Source organism: Triticum aestivum, chromosome 3A, assembly GCF_018294505.1.
Source record: "Triticum aestivum cultivar Chinese Spring chromosome 3A, IWGSC CS RefSeq v2.1, whole genome shotgun sequence".
Taxonomy (NCBI): Eukaryota; Viridiplantae; Streptophyta; class Magnoliopsida; order Poales; family Poaceae; genus Triticum; species Triticum aestivum.
In genome coordinates, this window is record NC_057800.1 from 198,972,462 (window position 1) to 198,989,159 (window position 16,698).

The 16,698-nt window shown below is 47.2% G+C and overlaps 1 protein-coding gene across 20 annotated transcripts; it reads left to right on the top strand.

Annotated features, from left to right (window-relative positions):
* Positions 1 to 2,917: 2,917 nt before the first annotated feature.
* Positions 2,918 to 11,353, top strand: LOC123060955 (uncharacterized). 20 transcript variants are annotated; one of them, XR_006428382.1, is made up of 8 exons: positions 2,918 to 4,317; positions 4,929 to 5,996; positions 6,598 to 6,684; positions 6,926 to 7,016; positions 7,525 to 7,760; positions 9,525 to 9,730; positions 10,604 to 10,887; positions 11,072 to 11,353. XR_006428382.1 is itself a non-coding variant. In XM_044483825.1 (8 exons), the coding sequence occupies exons 2-7, from the start codon at positions 5,417 to 5,419 to the stop codon at positions 10,882 to 10,884; spliced, it is 783 nt and encodes a 260-aa protein (XP_044339760.1). In that variant the 5' UTR covers positions 2,947 to 5,129; positions 5,337 to 5,416; the 3' UTR covers positions 10,885 to 10,887; positions 11,072 to 11,353. The 20 variants fall into 20 exon arrangements, 7 of the variants coding, with proteins under 7 accessions (XP_044339756.1, XP_044339760.1, XP_044339758.1 ...); XR_006428387.1 differs by having other exon boundaries at positions 7,666 to 7,760; XR_006428381.1 differs by having other exon boundaries at positions 7,686 to 7,760.
* The last annotated feature ends 5,345 nt before the right edge of the window (positions 11,354 to 16,698 follow it).

A 16,698-nucleotide genomic window follows, 5' to 3' on the forward strand; every position in this document is an offset into this window, starting at 1 on the left:
TGTCCGTGATCACATCCGGGACTCCGAACAACCTTCGGTACATCAAAATGCATAAACTCATAATATAACTGTCATCGTAACCTTAAGCGTGCGTACCCTACGGGTTCGAGAACAATGTAGACATGACCGAGACACGTCTCCGGTCAATAACCAATAGCGGAACCTGGATGCTCATATTGGCTCCTACATATTCTACGAAGATCTTTTATCGGTCAGACCGCATAACAACATACGTTGTTCCCTTTGTCATCGGTATGTTACTTGCCCGAGATTCGATCGTCGGTGTCCTATACCTAGTTCAATCTCGTTACCGGCAAGTCTCTTTACTCGTTCTGTAATACATCATCCAACAACTAACTCATTAGTTGCAATGCTTGCAAGGCTTAAGTGATGTGCATTACCGAGAGGGCCCAGAGATACCTCTCCAACAATCAGAGTGACAAATCCTAATCTCGAAATATGCCAACCCAACATGTACCTTTGGAGACACATGTAGAGCTCCTTTATAATCACCCAGTTACGTTGTGACGTTTGGTAGCACACAAAGTATTCCTCTGGCAAACGGGAGTTGCATAATCTCATAGTCATAGGAACATGTATAAGTCATGAAGAAAGCAATAGCAACATACTAAACGATCGGGTGCTAAGCTAATGGAATGGGTCATGTCAATCAGATCATTCAACTAATGATGTGATCCCGTTAATCAAATAACAACTCTTTGTCCATGGTTAGGAAACATAACCATCTTTGATTAACGAGCTAGTCAAGTAGAGGCATACTAGTGACACTCTGTTTGTCTATGTATTCACACATGTATTATGTTTCCGGTTAATACAATTCTAGCATGAATAATAAACTTTTATCATGATATAAGGAAATAAATAATAACTTTATTATTGCCTCTAGGGCATATTTCCTTCAAGGGGTCCCACCGTCACCACCCGTGAGGACCAGAGGGGTCGGGGCCGGGGGGAGGGTGGTTCCAGATCCGATGGAGAGGAGCGGCGAGCGGAGTCGGCGGACGGAGAACGGGGCGACGAGGGGGGCACGACGAGCAGACCAACACTCAAGATGTCACTGGCCGACTCCGAGGCAGGGGAGAGGGCGCCACTGGGGGTGCGACCAGCTGAAGAGCCACCGCGAGGTCAGCGGCAGACACTCGAGTGCGGCCCTGCCCGGAGCCGCCGCGACCCCAGGGGGGGTTGGCGGGCTCACGAGACGGGGAGCGGGAGTGCTCAGAGATGTCGTCGTCCTCCTCGTGGTCGTCGAAGCGGGAGTGGCGGGGGCGCCGGTGGTGGGAGCCATCGGCATCCGCGGGCCCCCCCTGGAGGCTGTCAGCGAAGAGGCAGGGGCGGCCGATGTGGTTCGGTGGCTCGGGGTAGATGGTGAGGTCGTATCCGTCGTCGTTGAAGAAGACCCGAAGCGTGGTGTGGAGCTTGGAGGCGTCCAGGCATTTCACCTTGACCCGGACCTCCTCCTCCTTGCGCAGAGAGAGCTCGTCGACCACCACCACCTTGCCCAGGATCTTGGACATACTGCGAATGACCCGCTCAGACCGGGCCACGTCTGGGAGGCCGGCGATGAGGAGCCAAGTAGTGTCGAGGACCGCCACGGCCTTGGGATCCCACCTCGTCTCGGAGATGTTCACCACAATCCCGTTGAGGGCCAAGGTGATGCTGTCGCTACAGGTGCAGAGGCCCATGCTCAGGGCGTCGGGGAAGATCACCGAGAAGGCGTTGGGCGCGGTGGAGGTCACCTGCCAATCCCACTTGCATCGGCAGAGGTGGTTGAGCTCGGCCTCGATCAGCTCTAGAGTGGCGACGCCCTCCCCCACGACCGTCACAAGGGCCAGGAGCGAGGGGGAGGGAGGCGGGAGCTTCGGCACCTCAATGTGGAAGAAGCCCATGTCCTCGATGCCGTGGCCGTACATCATGATCTCCTCCGTGACCGGGCGCTCCGGACAAAGAACCGCAGGGTGCCCGGCTTCCTTGCAGAGGTAGCAGGTCGGTGGGTTGGGGCAAGCCACCTGGAAGTGGTCGGGCAGGCCGCAGTTGAAGCACGGCGGACCCTCGGGGGCGGCGACGACACCCGAGGCCGGGGTCACCACGGCAACGGAGGAGGCAGCAGGTGGAGGGCGAGGCGGCCCCTTCTTCTTCTTCTTCTTAGTGCCCGGGCGCCCACGGTTCCCGTTGCCACCGTTAGATGGCGGAAAAGCGGCTTGGGCGCGCGGGGGCTGGTAATGCCGGTTCTCAGGGGCGGTGGACCCGGAGGCGGGAGGAGCCTGACGCGGAGGGGAAGGCCGGCGGGAACCACGACCGTCACGGGCCGGCGAGCGCCGGGTCGGTGACCGGCCTCGGGCAGGGGAGCGCCGGGCAGGCGAGTTGGCCCGGTCCCGAGAGTCCTCCCGAGGCGGATCCCGACGGGCTGGCGAGTGTGAACGGCGGTCATCCCGCGCCGGGGAGCGGCGGGGGTCGCGGGAGTCGCGAGCAGGGGAACGGCGAGCCGGGCGGGAGGTGAGCTGGCTCCGGAGGTCAGCCTCCTGCCGGAGGCCGTCGGGGGAGGAGCGCGGAGGATCCCGGCGGTCATCCACACGCCGCTTCGGGCGGGGCTTGGCATCGCCCCAGTCCCGGGGCATGGCCGGCGGGGGAGGGGGGCGAGGGGGTGTGGCGGCCAGAGGGGACAAGGGAGGCGGCCTGCGTGGTGGCGGGATGGGGAGCGAGGGGCGAGGCACGGGGGGCACGAGGAAACCCTACAGGGGGCCAAATCGAGCGCCGGGACGGGCCAGACCGCGCCGGGGGGCGCTGCTGGGCCACACCACGCGCGGCCTGGCTGGACGGCCGGCCCACGCAGCGGTCGGCGGCCTGCATCCCACCTAGGGGTTCAGCAGCCGACAGCCCGGGGGAAGGCCCGACTGGTTGGGCCCTAGGGAGGCCCAGCAGCAGCGCAGCCCGAAACGACCGGCCCGGGGCAACCAACCGGGGCACGAGGGTTTCCCCAGGCGCCGCCGCGGAGGTCGCCGCCGGGGCAGGACGAGGGCGGCGCGGCCAGGGCACGGCACGCCGGCCGGCCGGAGACAGGGAGGGAGCAGCCCCGAAGGAGGAAATGAACGGGCGAAAGGGGGCTCTCCAGACAAGGATGCCCGAGAGCGCGAGCGCCGCCGCCGGTGACTGGCCGGCCGGAGCAGAGGCGGATGCCGCCAACGCGGGGGACCGCCAGGAGTCGAGCGCAGCACCGCGGTCGGCGCGGCCGGCAACGTCCCAGCCGCCAGCACGACGCTGCCGGGGAGGGGCCCGAGACCCCAAGGCGTCCCCTTTCGACCCAGGAGACGGCAGCGCGCCCGACGGCCGCCGGTGGCGCCGATCGGTCCCGCGGGAGGCCGCTGGGAGTTCGGCCGCCGGCAGTGACGGATGGAGGCGGCCGGACCGGAGCGCGGGGCGGGATGCGGTCGCGGCAGGCGATGGGGCGGCCCGCAGCCACATCGGCAGCTTCGGCAAGGTCCGCCCAGGACTCGCGCGGAGGAACAGCCGGAGGAGACGGCGGGGAATCGGGCGAGGGGGGCGCCGGCAGGCCGGCCGCGGGCGAGGCCAGGGGCGAGGGTGGCAGCGGCGGCGCCGCTGAGACGACCAGGGCGTCGCCAGAGCCAGCGCACGCGAGAGCCATCCGCCAACGGGAGCGAATCACATGAGTTCATTTCCAACATCATTTTCAACACCATCTGGTATGACTCTGTAATCTCCACGCAGCATGAGTATGCGCTTGACTTTGAGGTGGACATGATATGCACCAATGCCCTTATGCGAATAGAGTGCTGCTCCCTCTATGGCCTTATCGCCTTCCTCCGTCGCCTCTTCCACCATCTGACTGAGCATGATGCTATCAAGTTCCTGCTCAAGAGCAATGCTGATGTTTGGTCAGCCATCGACATAGCAGAGCAACATGGTCATCATATGTCTGATGTGTACCTCAATGCCTTTAGGGAAGCAGCTGTTAATTCATGGCACCCTCACCCTAAAGCACTGGAGAAATTCATCCTGTCAGCCCTGAACATGAATTCGACTGAGTTGTCAACAATGCTGACCCATGCAGTCAAGAACTGCAGATTTGAGGGACTCACCATGTCTTTGTCACCCAAATCTTCACCTACCAAGTCAGATGAGCAGGTTCAACAACTGGAAAAGTTGGCCTCAAGCTCGGAGTTCTTATCTGAAAACCAAAAAATGTTCATTTCAGAGATTCAGAAATTTTTTAAGGCTGACCAAAACTTCTATGTCAGGAAGGTCAAAGCTGCGTTGAAGAGCTACTCCCAGAAACAAGGGGTTTGTGCATTCACCTATGTTGTTGTATTCTTTGTTTTATACCTGTGTTTGCTTAAAACATCTTCTATCTATCTATCTATCTATCTATCTATCTATATCTATCTATCTATACCTATACTAATTCTAGACTTCCTAAAAATTCCCACGTTAATTAGATTTTACAAGCCGTTAATCTGGTGGGACCTAATAATTACGGTGTAGATTAACTCCAGGTTCAATATTTTTTTTGGAACAAACTCCATGTAGAATCTTTTTTTTTACACAAACTCCATGTATAATCTTTTTTTTTGACAAACTCCACGTTCAATCTCAGGATAACTCCACGTTCAATTTATGACCTGCATGCCCAATCTTTTATTTTTTTAGAAAAACTCCACGTTCAATCTATAAAAAAGTTCCCCACGTCTAGGGAGAACTCCACGTCCAATTTATGGCCCGCAAGATCCAACCTTTTTTTTCTTACAAACTCCATGTTAAATCTATGGAAAACTTCTCCACGTTCAATCAAGGGAGAACTACATGTTCAATTTACGGCCCGCACGTCCAATCTATTTTATTCTCACATAACAAACTCCACGTTCAATCTATTGAGAACTTCTGATATTTTGGAGGTCCAACAGCCCAAGCGTGTTTGGATGGAAATCCTGGGACCGTGCCTATCCATGGCGGCGACAAAGACGGCGGCCAGATCTGGACTGCTCCCTGCTACGAGGAAGGAAGTGCCGCCGCTCCGTCTCCGGGTGGTGGCTGCTTTCAGTCCAGAGGAAGAAGGAAGGGTCGCTGCGGTTGCTCCCGGCGTCTTAGTTGAAAAGGCAAATAACCTACCCCCTCTCCAAATTTTCTTCTTCGAGTAATCACTTTTCCAATTTTTTAGGATGCAATTGCTTCATGTACACAGCCTATTTTGTGATTGATTAGTGAGAGTGCCTGGTAGCTTCATGTACCGTGACCTATTTTGCTTCTCCGTCGCGTGATTGTCGCCACTTCTTTCTCTAAATGCGAGGTCGTTTATTCTTTAGAGGAAATAGTCAAACAGATGCGGTGTTGGGGCGGTGCTGATCAATGAGGAGCTACATGGTGTGAGACACGCAGCACACACATGTCCTGCAAGTGGCCGGACCTATGCGTATCGGTCGACAATGGTGAGATCAAACTGGTGTTATGGAACTCTGTCCAGCAAACAACGTATTTTCTCTTCGCATGGCCTTTCCTCTGCCAGTCTGAATCTGAATTATGTCTTTCTATTTTACAATGTGTTGGAAGTGTTTGATGAATTGTTAAGTTGCCAATAGTTGAATTCATATAGAAGAGTCTTACTAACGAATTTGTTAAGTCTTTCATGTACTGTGTTTCAAAACTGCATTTGTATTCACTAAGGACATTCATGTTTTCAACCAGCACTAGCGCTTTAGTTGTATGACGTACGGTTTGTAACTAAACTGCATACTGATTGCACCTGGACAGTCGAAGTATAACACAATTTCAAGTTTCAAATTGTGTCTTTCTTCTAAGATTGTCACTACTTCTTTCTCTAAATGCGAGGTCGTTTATTCTTTAGAGGAAATAGTCAAACAGATGCGGTGTTGGGGCGGTGCCGATCAATGAGGAGCTACATTGTGAGACAAGCAGCACACATATGTCCTGCAAGTGGCCGGACCTAGGCGTATCGGTCGACAATGGTGAGATCGAACTGGTGTTATGGAACTCTGTCCAGCAAACAACGTCTTTTCTCTTCGCATGGCCTTTCCTCCGCGAGTCTGAATCTGAATTATTTCTTTCTATTTTACAATGCGTTGGAAGTGTTTGATGAATTGTTAAGTTGCCAATAGTTGAATTCATATAGAAGACTTTTCCTAACGAATTTGTTAAGTCTTTCATGTACTGTGTTCCAAAACTGCATTTGTATTCACTAAGGACATTCATATTTTCAACCAGCACTGGCGCTTTAGTTGTATGAGGTACGGTTTGCAACTAAACTGCATACTAATTGCACCTGGACAGTCGAAGTATAACACAATTTTAAGTTTCAAATTGTGTCTTTCTTCTAACTCTACCCTCTCATCTACAAATGAGTTATTTCACCATAAGTTTTTATGTTGTTCGCATTCCACCAGGAAGATGAAGTAGAACTCTACCTATCTTAATAATTTAGTGCAGTATGATATATGCAACAGTTGTCCTAATCATTAAAATTTTCCAAAGAGTATCCTTCGGTTTGTTTGCTTCCTATTTTCAAAAGGTCTCTACTGTTTGTTTTTTAGCTGAGATTTTTTTATTTAGGTACTTCACTAGAGAGGAGCGATCTGCAAGAGTTGGCTGCTATGTATATATATGTTACGGGCCAGCGCACAGATTTTTTGCCGTCGAGTAAGTTCAAGCCCTTAAGATGATTTCTAAATTTCATAGTGTTAGTTCAAATTATGTGATCTTTATAACTGAAGTTGATCATAATCAGAGCATTTGAAAATGTTGTTCAGTAAATGACTGAAATTAGAAGTATGCCTATTTGTAGCATATTGTAGAGGGGTAGTTCCACTTCCAAGTATCAAATGTACCTTATGCTCAGATAAAATTTTCCTTTATATTGAATACATCTCATGCCTTGCAGGATCAACTTCCTACACACAAGTGAATTACTTCTGGAGTTCAATTGTTACTACATTGAAGAGAAATACGATAGCATCTAATAATCCACTAAGGTATTCAATGTGTTTTCTTCTTTGGTTGAAAATTGCTTCCCGTCCATTGCATAATGTGTAGAAATATCATAGTACTTCTGCTGAAGTCATAAAAAAACGCTTCCATTACATAATTTGTACAGAAATCATAGAGTGCTTACTATTGGCATCCTCGCCTTTCGTTGATGACAGAACTTGGTAACCACACTAAATAGCATTTATTTTTCGGCTGAGAATGCTTCCTCCAGCGGATAAATCTGTGTACTATGTCCTGAACATCACGAGATAATGCGAATGTTGTATGGCTTTCAACCCACCAACTTTTCTTGATTGTCTTTGAATTTCAACATAGTGATTAGCTACACAATTTCTTACCAATTAGAAAGAACTGAACTGTTTCTTCTTCCACTGTTTCTTTACTTTCTACTATAGTCTTTGCATTTTAACTGCACTTTTTTTATGAAAGGTACATTCATCACATCGTCAAACTATGGGTTTACACCACAACATTTCCTTTCTCATGTATTAGGTTGCTAGGCAAAACCATGACAGCTACAAGATGAATTTTAAGCTCTATAAAAAGAATATATCAGAAGTGCATGGATCCTATTCTTTACCTTTTTTATTTGGCATGTGGAGTTACCGACTTCATATTCTATGTGGATATAAGGATGGATTTACTTGGGTCAGGCACACTTTGTTGTGGGGTTACGGCTACAAGGGGATGCTTCATCAGAGATCAGGGTTGTTGGTACAAAATATGAGGTGACTATTGGAAATTTATTCAGATCATTGTAACAGAAACTCATCAATTCCCTGCTATTGATTATTTTCCGAATTGGAGTATGTGCCTAATCACTGTTTTGTCTTTGTACCATTAGAGCTTTACAGCCATTTTATTGGGGATAAAATGAAGTGATAAACCTACAGTACTTGAAAATATTATTTCCTTTGTGGAGAACAGACAAAATGGGGAAAGGCCATGGCAGCCACTGAATTTTTTGCCAACTACTAGCTGTAATCTGAGGAATGTACCGCTTTTGTGAAAACTTCATCTTAGATATATGAAAGAATATTTCTCTATATGTATATTTCAGGTGGAAACCTGCAACTTTTAGGCCTAATATATACTTTTCTTAATGAAAGTTTGATCGAACTAGGAACAACTAATTAATCATGTTCTCTGCATACGTGTGTCATTCATTATATACGTATATTATACATATCTAATGCAATATAAGAAATCTTTAGAATCTTGACAAGAACTTTGTTCCAGAAAGGACTATGCTTCTTTCTCCTATATCTTATAGGTTGATTTTGTCAACTACGTAAATTAAATCTTCATGCCCTATGCCTCGGGTTTTATGCTGTTCTATCCATTTCGAGAAAATCTGTGGAAATCCTAATGTTCAGACCTAGCTATGACAAATAGTTCATGTACTACTATTTCCGTAGTCATACTTCCCTAAGAGGACACAAATCTATACTCTGCCAAATTGTAATAATCCTCATAAGCGTACGACACTATATGTCATCTTTGCATATTCATTATAATACGTCTTTAATAATTTATTTTTTTGTCATTACCACAACTAGAGGTTGCTTAGCTTCTCCAACATACTATTTTCGATGTGATCAAACATTTCATGCCGTACATGCCATCTAATGTAACTTCATACAACATGTTTTGCTTCTTCAGCACCCATCTGCTCTTGCTGTTTGTGGAATGGAATTGTATTTGGTTCAAAATAAGAAATTATCACATGTGAGAAGAATAGTGCAGAGCAAATAAAATCACACTACCTTTTGCTTGATGGTTCACCGTTATAACTAAATATGACAAGGCAAAACTATACACATATTTGTTTTTGTTTTGTAAGTACAATTGTACGTGTTATATCTCACATTAATATATCTGTACATGGATTTCATTTATGGCTATATGTATTTGTAGTGATCGTAGAAGAAATCAAAAGCCTTGAGGTTGTGATGGTTTTAAATAATATTCATATATTTACATATTGTTAATTATAAATTTGAAAACATATCTGCAGGAGCAAAGTGGTAATAAGTTCTAACACTTATGAAAATTATTTGTTTATCGGCCAATACTTAACTTTTAGTATTGTATTTTAGGATCCAAATTTTCATATATTTCTATCAACGTCAAATCAGTAAGTTGTCAAGTTGTAGTTTGTCATAAATACTAAAGTGTAACAGCTATTTCTGTCAATTTGTGCATAGTACAATGTAATTCAAAGGTCACCAAGTTACGCTATATAATGTCGGTAATAAGGAACTTCGTGAAAGACTATAGTCATTTTGTCCCATGGAAAGTACTTGATAACTTAATATGTCTCTATAATAAATGTTTGAATATATTTTCCTATATTCTTACGTAAAAACATTTGTAAAAAGGAACATACTTGAAGTGTAACTATTATGCATCTTTTTTAATGCTCCCTTCTCCTGTCTTGCTCTATATTGGTGCACTATGAACTTCAAGTTATTTGTGGTGTGAATCCTCAGTGCGGTCAAGGGTGGAACTGCTGATCTTTTTAAGAAAAAGGGCAAATTTGAATACTCTCTCATCACCTTTTGGGCAACACGTGAGGGATCAAATTCTGCTGCCACAGATCCAGTACTGTTCTTCGCTGAATGCAGCAATGATGATGAAGATGACAAGGAAACACCTCCCCTGTGCGTCCCAGTATTTAGTTCTTGGATATCTGATGGTATGCTCTCAGCTCTCTTTCACACAGTAGGTATCTTGTATTCTGTGATTTGCATAGTTAGTTGAAATAGAAGTGGTAAAACAAGAGTGCTTGGCTTGTGAGAATTAGAAGAACCTCCTTACTTTGTAGTGCAATTATGTTTATGCTCTACATGCATATTCCAGAATTGTGTATAGCCTATGTACTCAAAGCTTCCCTCTTTGCGTACTAACAGAAACTGGTTATAGTTAGCATGATTAAGCCTCATACTTTTTTTAAGTCTCTTAAGGTTTAAAGATGGGCATCTCAAATATTAGAAATTGAAAACGTGAAAGTATTAGACCACTTAAGCATTTTCCTTAATCATTTAGCGATCTGAACTTCTGAACATGTACTAGAAGGATGCCCCCTGTGTTGCTGTGGAAATTTGTAGTTAAAACACTGGTAAACTACAATTAGTGTAGCTGGCATTGTAGAAGCATGAATTATTAGAAATGCCATTTTCCAAATATGTTTGTATAAGATATATAGATTACCCAAAATCTGTGGTGGCTCCTCCGAGAAAATTACATCCAGTCATTGAATTGTTGGTCCAATGAAATCAATGAATCAGAATTAATGAAGCTTTGCTCAATTCTTTTCCGAACACTGGGCCAAACACAGTGATATTTCCACATCCTCGACAGTGATGGCATGTTTGCCTGGTGCAATTTTTAGTCCCACCATAACTATTTTGGTGGATAGTAATGTGTCCCTAGGCAGCTTACGTACTCTAAATTTCCGTATCAATGGGTTCTCTTCATTGGCTTTTAGATCCATCTTTTGCACTTAGCTTTGTGTTTTTCCTTTTTTATGAGAAGTCTGATAATATAATTACTTTTGTTTGGACGAAAGTTCGTTGCTTCCACTGTGAGTTTCTAGGGAAAAAAATTGTTCACCCATATCATGAATCATATTATGGGCGTTACGAGGACTTTGTTGGAATGGCTCATGGAGACCATAGCATTTGTAATGAAGAAATTATCAGTGCATGCGACTTCCATGCTGATATGATGTGCACATTAAAAGAGGATTGGATCTTTTTTTATCCCAACATGGATGCTATGATTGCTCGAGCGAATCCCATTAAGAATTGGGCTACGGAGATGCTGAAATGGGAGAACAGAATCTTTTGACAGGTATGTCTCTTGCCTAACTTGGAAATTTTAGTTTTGTGGTTGCATCGAGGAGGAAATATTTCTCTCAGCGTGTTTCAATAAAACTAGAGATAGCCCTATCAGGATATGGTTTGCACCAATAATTAAATATGTATTAGTTTATCCCATTTTTGTATGATATAACATACTTTGTTCTACTTTGCAGTCATGCTCGATCTTTTTTTTTCTGAGATAGATCAGATGGACTCTTGAAATTGAGATTCTTGAAGAGCTTTCCTGGGAGCACGCGTACAAGCTTAGTTAACATTTGCTCGAACTGTTTATTATATTCTTCCGTTGAAGTGTATCTCAACTTCTTAAGTGTGGTGTTAGTTTGTCAACCATGATGCAAATTATCCTTGATGCTACTCGAGTATGTGGATATCTAATGTCAGGTTTCCATGTGGGCACTTCATCACAAAGCTATACAGAACAACAACAATTTACATGTTGGGCGTTCAGTTCTATTTCCTGGTGCTGCTGGTGGCGGCAGTAGCGGTCGTTCGTCCTGCAGCACCTGTTAGTCACTATATAGGGATATAATGATATGAAGCAGACGTACAACAATGGTCACCAGGTGATTGCCTAGCAGTAGCAGTGTGTTTGATAGCGCGAAAGCAAGGGAATGGGAATTTGCAAGAGATTAAGATAGTCCCAATCTCATGTTTGGTGTGTGATGGGAATTCTAGTCGTGGGAATCTGAAAAGATGTTTCATCCCACCAAAATTAACAATGGGACTAAGAAAGAGATATGTGGGAATTAGCCTCCTTAATTTATTTTTCGTCAACTTTTTTGCACCCACCCCCCCGAAATCAAAGGAAACACTTTATATTTATAGTTCGATAGTCCGATAGGAGACCATTGCCAGACCACTTGCTGGCCGTCGATTCTATATCGAAAAAGTCTTTCATCTCGCTTTATATATAAAGCAACATAGCCGAACCGCTACAAGGTGATGAAAAATCAAAGGTAAAGCAAGATTACAACCCTAAGACGAAACACCCGAGGCTACTGACAAGAAGAGAACCCCCCCCCCCCCCCATGTCCTCTCGCTCCGGGCCGTGGAGCGCTGATCCTGCATGCAGACACCGAGGACCGAGAGCGATGAGATCGACGTCGTGTGTAAAAGATAAGAAGCCGCTAGGAACACCTCTTGCCAGATTCGAGGGGGCATAGAGAGAGAGAGGATCCGAGCTCGCTCGTCGATGTCGAAGAGACGTAATCGAAGGGTGCCTGAGCTCTATGGCGACGTCCCCAAGGGGGTGACGATGCCACACGCCACCGTCGCCGCGGCCGAAAGACGATGGTTTTCACCTGAAGCCCTGACACGGAGAGGGGGACCACAACGATGCCCCCAAGAGGGACGCGACACCCACATGCATCGCCTCCACCGGCACCAAAGCACGAAGCTTTCGCCCAGAGTCTCACCCACTGAAGGAAATATGCCCTAGAGGCAATAATAAGGTTATTATTTATTTCCTTATATCATGATAAATGTTTATTATTCATGCTAGAATTGTATTAACCGGAAACTTAGTACATGTGTGAATACATAGACAAACTAAGTGTCACTAGTATGCCTCTACTTGACCAGCTCGTTAATCAAAGATGGTTAAGTTTCTAGCCATGGACAAGAGTTGTCATTTGATGAACGGGATCACATCATTAGAGAATGATGTGATTGACTTGACCCATCCGTTAGCTTAGCACGATGATCGTTTAGTTTGTTGCTATTGCTTTCTTCATAACTTATACATGTTCCTATGACTATGAGATTATGCAACTCCCGGATACCGGAGGAACACTTTGTGTGCTACCAAAGGTCACAACATAACTGGGTGATTATAAAGGTGCCCTATAGGTGTCTCCAATGGTGTTTGTTGAGTTGGCATAGATCAAGATTATGATTTGTCACTCCGAGTATCGGAGAGGTATCTCTGGGTCCTCTCGGTAATGCACATCACTATAAGCCTTGCAAGCATTGTGACTAATGAGTTAGTTGCGGGATGATGCATTACGAAAAGAGTAAAGAGACTTGCCGGTAATGAGATTGAACTAGGTATTGAGATACCAACGATCAAATCTCGGGCAAGTAACATACCGATGACAAAGGGAACAACATATGTTGTTATGCAGTTTGATCGATAAAGATCTTCGTAGAATATGTAGGAACCAATATGAGCATCCAGGTTCCTCTATTGGTTATTGACCGGAAGTGAGTCTCGATCATGTCTACATAGTTCTCGAACCCGTAGGGTCCGCACGCTTAACGTTCGCTGACGATCGGTATTATGAGTTTATGTGTTTTGATGAACCGAAGGTTGTTCGGAGTCCCGGATGTGATCACGGGCATGACGAGGAGTCTCAAAAAGGTCGAGACATAAAGACTGATATATTGGAAGCCTATATTTGGACATCAGAATGGTTCCGAGCGGTTCGGGCATTTTTCCGGAGTATCGGGAGGTTACCAGAACCCCCCGGAGAAGTTATGGGCCTTATGGGCCATAAGAAGGAAGCACACCAGCCCACAAGGGGCTGGTGCACCCCCTTGGGCAGGAGACCGAATTGGAATAGGTTTGGGGGGGGGGGGGGGTTGTCGGTGTCAAAACCGGCGGATCTCGGGTAGGGGTCCCGAACTATGCGTCTAAGGTCGATGGTAATAGGAGACAGGGGACACGATGTTTACCCAGGTTCGGGCCCTCTCTATGGAGGTAATACCCTACTTCCTGCTTGATTGATCTTGATGGATACGAGTATTAGAAGAGTTGATCTACCACGAGATCGTAATGGCTAAACCCTATAAGTCTAGCCTGTATGACTATGGTAATGAGTCTCTCTCTATTTCTGGACTAAGTCCTCTGGTTTATATAGACACCGGGGGGTCTAGGGTTACACAAGGTCGGTTACAAAGAAAGGAATCTACATATTCGGCCGCCAAGCTTGCCTTCCACGCCAAGGAGAGTCCCATCCGGACACGGGTGCAGTCTTCGGTCTTCGTATCTTCACAGCCCATCAGTCCGGCCCATGGCTAACAGGCCGGATGCCCAAGGACCCCTTAATCTAGGACTCCCTCAGTAGCCCCCGAACCAGGCTTCAATGATGAGGTGTTCGGCGCGCAGATTGTCTTTGGCATTGCAAGGCGGGTTCCCCCTCCGACGACTTCCAAGTAACGTATTCGGCTTTTAATCCAATGTCGCGTCCCTCGGCTTCTGTGTATCTATGACTTCATCTTCCACGTGTCGGGTGAATGCGGACGGTCAGGGTATTTTTTGCAAATAACACCCTAGCCATGCAAGAAAGAGCGTCTATTTAAAGAGATTGGATCTCAGATCCTTTCGCCACCACGCGGAGAAAATCCTCAGAGACTGCCAGGAAAGACCATTCCAAGATGGCTAACATTCCCAGCTCCTCTTCCCGTTCCAACCTAGAGAGAGGTGAGTGGGAGAGGTGCTCTGTGTCCCACAGCCAATTGGAGAAGTTGTAAACGATGGGATTTCTTCCCCCTGCAGAATTGGTCCCTGTTCGAGCAGGATTGGCCTCCTTCAACGACAAAACCAAGGCGGAGGATTTCCCCAATCCGTCTGCGGGATAACGAGTGTGCTTCGTCCCCTATCTGCTGAGGGGCGTGGGATTTCCAATTCACCCATTCTTCCGAGGGCTTCTGGAGTATTATGCCCTCCTGCTGCACAATTTTACCCCAGCCTCCGTCCTGCACATTGCGGGTTATGTTGCTTTATGTGAACTATTCCTGGGTTGTGAGGCCCATTTTGCTCTGTGGAGAAAGTTGTTTTGCCTTGTCCCGCGCAACCATGAGGGATCGATATTTGAAGTGGGCGGGGCCGAAATATGGCGTATTGCTGAGACTGGATACCTATCCAACACACCGAAGAAAACTTCTAAAAAGTGGACCTCTGAGTGGTTCTACATTGATGACGCCGTACTTCCAGATCCAGTCCGGAGAGGTCTCCCTGAGTTTGCGAGTGTTCCTCTGAAGAAACACCACAATTGGCGCCCTCGGAGCCTCGAGGAGGAAGATAGTGCGGAAGTTCACCAACTCCTGATCAAGATCATGACGCTTGCCCAGTCTGGGTATACGATAGTCGAAGTGATGGCGACCTCCATAGTACGGGGAGTTCAGCCACTCCAATACAGAGGACTTACCATGTGGAATTACAATGGGGAAGATGACACCTCCCGCTGCGGCAGGAAAGGTCCATACACCCCTGCCGCCCTAGTCAAAATATTGGCCGAACTGTTCAAGGGTGAGGAAGAGGAGTTCACGCGCATCACACACACAGAAGGATGTTCCATGTACAATCCTCCTAGCTAGGTGAGCCCCCAACCTTTTTGCTCCACTCATTCCCCTCCCTGAGCTTTGTTCACTGAAATATTAACCCGTCCATTTATAACAACACTGGCGAAAGACTTCCGAGGGGCTTTACAGCCCCGCCCCACAGCCCGAGGGCCACAATCAGGACCTTGACCCCGGATTCGAAGAGGATCCAGATATATTTGTGGTGCTAGAGAATGGGACATTTTACCAAACGAGTTATGACGGCACAGAGGTGGCCATCGTCGCCGCCTATCCCGGTCTTCTCCCTGCTTCTCATGTAAGTAATTAGGAGACACTTTGTCTGAGAGGGTTTCCGCATTCTTTCTTGCTCACCGCGGCATCCTGTGCTCAGAAGGGGAGGCATTCAGTGCGTCGGGCCGCCACAGGGGCATCTCCGAAGAGAGAGGCTCCCGCGCCGGGCATGCCTTTGAAGAGGAAGGCAAAAGGAGACGGTCGGGCCTTCCTTGAAAAGGTATGGGTTTGCAACTATGCTTCTTTTTAGCAGTCGCGTCCAACCATGACTCATATATTCATTTTGTATCAGAAAAAAGGTTCGACAGACTATGTCTGGGGACCTGGCTAGTCGTGCTTCTAATAACCAAGATTCGGTCCCGGCCGAAGAGAAGGGGCCCGATATGGGAGTGGCGTCGGACTATCCTTCTACCGAGGGTTCGGAAAATATGTCCATCACCAATTCGGAGGTGGAGAGCACCATGGACCACCGGCGCCGGAAGGCCGTTTTACGAAATCCCCGCTTCTCAAAAGAGGTGTTCGGTGCCTTCAGCTCGGCTGATGCATACATCCGAGCTGCTCGAGACGGGCTTAAGAGAGCCACCGAGCAGCATTTGAAAGATGTGCATGTAAGTTTACCTTGCCCGAATTTGATAACCATGAGCCAGTAGCCCCCGAGATTTGAAGCAATTGGGAGAAATGTTTTAAGGATCATTGTGTAACCAGGTTCTTATGGAGAAGAACGACTTGCTAGCCCAAGAGCTGGAGCAGTGCCGGACACAGCTAACTGCTGCTGCCACCGAACTAGAGAAGTTCAAGAAGGCATCCTCTGGTAATATTTCCCTCCATCGAGAAACAAAAATTGATACGCCAACTATATTAAAACTGTTGCTTGTCTCATAAAATGGTCATCGGACCAACTGGAAGAGGAACTGAAGGCCGCGCAGACGAGCGAAAGAGAGGCGAAGAGACAATGTGCCGCAGGCGAGCGCGTCCTGACCAAAGTCATAGAGGAGAAAAACAAACTCCAAGATTCAAACACCAAACTGGGCGAAGAACTGAAAGATGTATGAGCCCAGCTAGCCGACTGTAACGCCCCGAGACCGTTGCGCCAGGTGTCTTCCAGTTATTCGCTGTCGTTGCCATGTCTTTTGCTTGCGTGTTGCATTTCATCATGTCATCATGTGTATTGAATCATCATGTTTTCAAAACTTGCATCCGTCCGGGT

Excerpts from the sequence above, each read along its gene's own strand:
- LOC123060955 (XM_044483821.1), top strand. The coding sequence starts at position 5,954 with ATGTCCTGCAAGTGGCCGGACCTAGGCGTATCGGTCGACAATG. Across the intron at positions 7,017-7,685 it reads GCATCTAATAATCCACTAAG|GCACACTTTGTTGTGGGGTT; the intron begins GTATTCAATGTG and ends TACTTGGGTCAG. Across the intron at positions 9,731-10,603 it reads TAGTTCTTGGATATCTGATG|TTCGTTGCTTCCACTGTGAG; the intron begins GTATGCTCTCAG and ends TTTGGACGAAAG.